Source organism: Nyctibius grandis, chromosome 1, assembly GCF_013368605.1.
Source record: "Nyctibius grandis isolate bNycGra1 chromosome 1, bNycGra1.pri, whole genome shotgun sequence".
NCBI lineage: Eukaryota > Metazoa > Chordata > Aves > Nyctibiiformes > Nyctibiidae > Nyctibius > Nyctibius grandis.
This window is the reverse complement of record NC_090658.1, coordinates 67,243,099-67,248,451: the sequence shown is the minus strand read 5'-3', so window position 1 is coordinate 67,248,451 and position 5,353 is coordinate 67,243,099. Positions and strand designations below refer to the sequence as shown.

General features: G+C 38.9%; 1 protein-coding gene across 1 annotated transcript; it reads right to left on the bottom strand.

Moving 5' to 3' along the window:
* Positions 1-204: 204 nt before the first annotated feature.
* On the bottom strand, positions 205-1,215 carry LOC137669947 (trace amine-associated receptor 5-like). The gene is given in 4 exon segments (XM_068412437.1): positions 205-238; positions 240-389; positions 391-768; positions 770-1,215. Coding segments are annotated over 4 exon segments (1,008 nt in total).
* Between the last annotated feature and the right edge of the window lie 4,138 nt (positions 1,216-5,353).

The following is a 5,353-nucleotide window of genomic DNA, read 5'->3' as shown; positions in this document are numbered from 1 at the left end:
AATAAGGCATGTGTGCTGGGACATGTTGTGGAAGGTGAGTCACAGAATGTCATGTCTATTTAAACCTGGGTTCTCCCCAAGCTGTCTGTTTTAAGAAAAAGAAAAAAGAAGAGAAATACTAGCTAAGTGGATGTTGAAGAAAATTCATGAGAAATGCTGTGATATCGTCTACAATATTTTCTACAGTGCATGTGAAGGCTCTAGTCATTCTTGGTACAAGTCTACTGTAGATGTTCTGGATCCCATGAGTTAAGACTAGTTTCACAACTTTCCTGAACCAATGGTAGAAGAATACATCGATCAATGGATTGCAGGCAGGATTGAAGTAAGCCAACCAAATTAGAGTGTCAAACAGAACTGGGGGGCAGGTAATGTACAGGGCAATGTAATGTTGTACAGGGCAACCAGCACAGGAGGTAGACTTCTATAGCTGCCCTAACAGTCTTTGCTGCTTTTAGTTCACTCTTGGATACTCCTATAGGTAGCTGAGACTCAATACTCCTATTCATGTTGTTTATCAGCCTGGCTTGCTTGTTAGCCACAGTAAATATTTTTACATACAAAACTATCATTACGAGTCAAAGGAAGAAGAGTACTGGGAAGTTCAACCACCTGCAGAGCTTGATGAACAGCAGCTGACAGCTACCAACACAGGGCACATCTTGCAAAAAATGGCCCAGTCCTCCTGCAGTCACTTTAGTGTAGAGGAAGACAGAGATATAAGCCATGGGGACTGACCACCCCACCCCAATGTAAATGCAGGCCACTCACAGTGAACTTGGTGGGGTAGAGCAAAGGGTCACAGGTGGCACGATGCTGATCAATGGAAATGAAACACAGATGAAATGCAGAAGTCGAGAAAAAGAGTGTGTCCAGAAAGGTGTGCAGCCCACAGAAGTCATCTCTGAAATACCAGCAGCTCTCTACTGACCAGATGGTGCTAAAGGGCAGCACAGTCAGCCCCAGAAAGAGGTCAGCAAGGGTGAGGGAGAGGAGCAGGAGCTTGGTGGAGGTGTGCAGGGCTTTGAAATGGGAAATGATGATGATAACAAGCAGGTTCCCCAGCACCATGATCAGTGTGCCCAAGGCACAGGCCAGATAAATGGCCAGCTGGACCCTGAAGGGGTGTAAGGTCCTGTAGCAGTAGCTGTTCACCTTGTAGTGCAAGGTGATGAGCATCCTCTCCTCAGCACCAGGGCTGTGGGCTGAGCTCATGCCACCCTGCCTAGGTCCCACTGCTTCCCCCAGCTCTGCCACAAGCCTGGACAAGGATTTCATCTTCCAACAGAGGTGCCAAATGACTAACCTGAAAAAAAGTAATAAAAAGGCAGGTTAGAAGGAGAGATGTCTTTCAATCAAATATTTTTATTAAAGCCATTGGACAGTTTCCATATTTCAAGCAAAGAAATGAGCCCGATTTATCTGTTTTATATCTCTATCAATGTAAAGCAGCTTCAGATCAGTGTGTTCAATTTTTGTGGCATCATTTTTTATATTATATTTTGGTTTTCTTTCAGCCAATACCATGAGTAGTGCAGGAAATGCAGCAAACCCAGAGGTGTGTGGGCAAGCAGTCAATAAAGAGAAGTTCTGCCTTAGAAGGAAAACCAGTGCTGAGTAACAGGCATGGCAAGCCAAAGCTCCTTAAAGGATTTGAAAGCTGACTCTCGTATAATGGTATACTGGTTCTTGTGAATTTCCCTGGAAATTAAGTTCCAATTTAGTTATGATTCTTTTTATTAAGTAGAAGTTGTGAAGTGATTATTCTAAAACAAGTAATATCTGATTGCAAAGGAAAACCCCTCAGGGTAAGTTGCTCATTTTATTGTGTTCTGGCAATGGGAATATATATGGATATCCATTGTGTTGATGACATAAATATTCAGCAATGCAAACAGAAATATTGTTATATGCCCTAACGGTTATCTCTGCTTTTTACTTATGAAATTGCTATTCAAGTTATTTAATTTTTAATTTGGGTTGTAAGAAATATACAATATTAATGGATTATACTGGATTATTCCAGTAGTCTTTTTTTAATTCAGATAACTGAACAGTATGATTTTTAACAGTAAGACAACTACAGTTAAATACATTACATTTTCCAATATGTATTTTTGTTCTTGAAATGACTGGCATAATAGCTGGAAATTATTCCCACCTTTCCCATTCTTCCCAGCAGCCACAAAACATAACAGCAAATCTCTCTTAATTGTATTTCCATAAACTTTTAAATCAGGAATGCTTATGGTAAAATATCTCTTTTCGTAGAATGGGAGCTTTACTGCAGTGCACTGAAATACTTTTCTAAGTACATGTCTACTGCCTGAGTGAAAAGCATGAGATATTATGTAAACCACATGGAGAGTGAGTCCCTACGGGTGACTAATATACCTTAGGGGCACAGAGACACTGTTGTGTATTTGGCAAAAAATGCCATTTTCTAAGAAGTTTAAATGCACACATGCTCAGCTGCTGTTGAATCTCTGAAGATTCACATCAGAGTTTGTGAATCTTCTTTCTTCGAGTGTTCCTGCAAGAAGACGCAGCTAATGCCAGCTCATCCTGGGGCATCAGTGACTCTCACATCATGGAGGCCTCCTGGACAATTTTGTGATATTTCTTTGGTGCAGTGGAATGGTCTGTTTTAATGTGGACATTATAGAGACTAATATCTCTCAGGAAAGTCCTGGATTTTTAATCCTACACAGGATATGGGGTTCTAAAACAAGCTTCTCACTTCTCAGTGTAAGTTTTCCCAATGCTCAGATCCTCTGTTCTCATCTCCTGCTCAGTCAGGGCAACCGCATACCAGCTCCTGAAGGGACTCCGATGGTACGTCTCTCAGCTTGGCTGCTTCTTCCCTGCTCTGCAATTAGTTCTTTACAAGCTCTCCAGTATGACCACCATCCTTCATCTTCCCTACTTTGAGTCTCCTTGGTTAACAAGTTGCCTGCTGCCCAGCTCCCCTCCCCTCCCTCTTGATGTTTTTCAGGCACTGTATGCCAAAGACTACTGACACTCAGCAAAGAGACTGTTAGAATAAGGCTGTGCAATTTTTTAGGCTGAATTTTTAATACGAGAAAGAGCTAAAGTCAGCATCAGTTTTCATACTATTCTAAACTGTTCTACGTCAGGACACAAGTAGCAGCTATTACAACTGGGATTTAAAAACTCCTACGAGAACAAGATTTGTTTTTTTCCCAGTTTTGCTTCAACAACAATTTAAGGTGACATTTCCACACTATTAAAAAATCCCAGTACAAAAAGGTATAAATTTGGCATGGTTCTCTGAAACACAGTGCTTAGCTGGAGACTTGCCATAAAACTTCAAAGAAGTTTGTTTCTTCTTTTCCTATTTCCACATTTTAATAAATTATCATTTATATTAAGATTGTCAGAAGCTTTTGGATATCTCTTGATATTAACTAGATTTTTGTCCTTGGTGCTCTGACATTTTCATTAGTTTTCATTCTTCCTGTATTTTATATGCAATAAAGTATCATTCTCATCCAAGTACTTTGTCCTTCAAATTTCAAGTAAAATGATGTCCTTGACAAAATCATTACCCTGTCTAGTTAGCTAGCTTTTGTGATGCTTCTGAAGAGATTATCACCACCCCTAAAGGGAACAACATGTAACTAAACAATCTCAGCTTGCTTTTCCTGCACACATTACTTGTTGGAATTGCTTTGCATTTTTTCCCCTCTTCTCATCTGGTCATGGGAAAAGAGATCGGTTCATGATTAAGAGAAGGCTCAGACAGTGACAATGCAGGTCTTTATACTTTGGAACAAGAAGAGCTTTTTAATGTGTATCAACTTTGAAAGTAAGAATGCTATCATAAAATGAAAAATGCTAGTCATTCTCTCCTGTTCCTTCTCTTTACCCTTCCTTCTTCAGACAAAATTGCTGGATATAATCTCAAACTGAATTTTTGTTGAATTTACTATGTGGCCTAGTAATCAGCAGGAAAACACAAATAATACAGAAGGAAAAGTGTATTATCTGCTATGATTTGATCTCCTGAAGACATGCATAACAAAATCTTTTTTTTATTGAAACTGCTGTACATAACCTCTAAGATCTAAGTTCCTCTGAGTAACTTCTGAGTCTTAGTCCCTTAAATAGAACAAGACATTTTCAAAGGATTATGGACTTTCTAAGAGGGCCATCATCAGTGCCCCTTTGCTGTGAAATTTTTCCTCACACCTTCCAAAACAGTCAGTCTGGGATACCTAAATAGAATATAACAGTATGAGAAGGCTATGGGCGTACTAAGATGACCTACATTGAGCTAGCGAACCTAAACCTCAGATCTGCAGTCATGTGAATTACAGCCGTATAGCCTACAGTGCAGCCTTTTGCTTTCCCTTGTAGTAGTGAGCAGTGATCATCTCTGAAGAAGACGGCTTACCATATATGAATGTTTTATCATTACTGGAGAGTGGCAGAAATGTTTGTAGAGTAAATACCCAGTCCAGCTTAAAATTATGCTAGATATGTAGCGCACCCCTCCTCCGTGCAGACAAGGGGTCGCCATAGTGTGCGGTCTGTATTTTTTCTTCATTTTTCTTACACGAATATCAGAATTTGACCTTCAGTTTTGTAACTATGGAAAATTCTTGTCCACAGCACTCACAAGAATTGTTCAACCTGGTGCATCCCATTTTTATGTAACTTTTGCTTTTGTGTTTTCCTACTTTTGATTACACTGGTCTGTGTTCTGTCCATTCAAGTGCTCATACAGGACACACTTATATGAGCAATTTTGGAAGCATTACCTCTGTAGGTTAAGTGTGGCAGCTTAAACCATATTAAAAGTGGAAGTAAAGACGGAGAGAGAACTTGCTGGCGTTGTCCCTATCTGTAGCATCTTTGTCCAAATTAGTCAGCTGAAGGATTAAAACCAAGGAGATTGTGGATTAGAGGAGGAATAAAAAAAAGGATATTTTAGTTCAGGAAGTTAATAAAAAGAATTAATAAATTCAAATATTTTCTCTGTTGTCTTTGAAATTAACAGCTCATATTTTTTTCAGTCTAGGATTGTCTTAACCCAAAATAAAAGTTTTTCTTTCAGTTTACTGATCTTGTTATTCTTTTATTATCTCATTTTCTTTTCCATTTATGTCAAATTTGAAATTAAAAATATCATAATAAAGTGAAAAATTCTGATAGTTTATTGTCTTCAAAACCATTTTTATCTGTCCAAACGTTTTTCTGAATGTGACCCCAAAGTGCAGTTTTTAGTGAACTTAGTGTTTAGTCATGTGGCAGAGGAATTGCAAAAGATATGACAGAAAAAGTCAGAATACACACAGAAAAAACTTGACTGTGACATACTCTGGTTCAA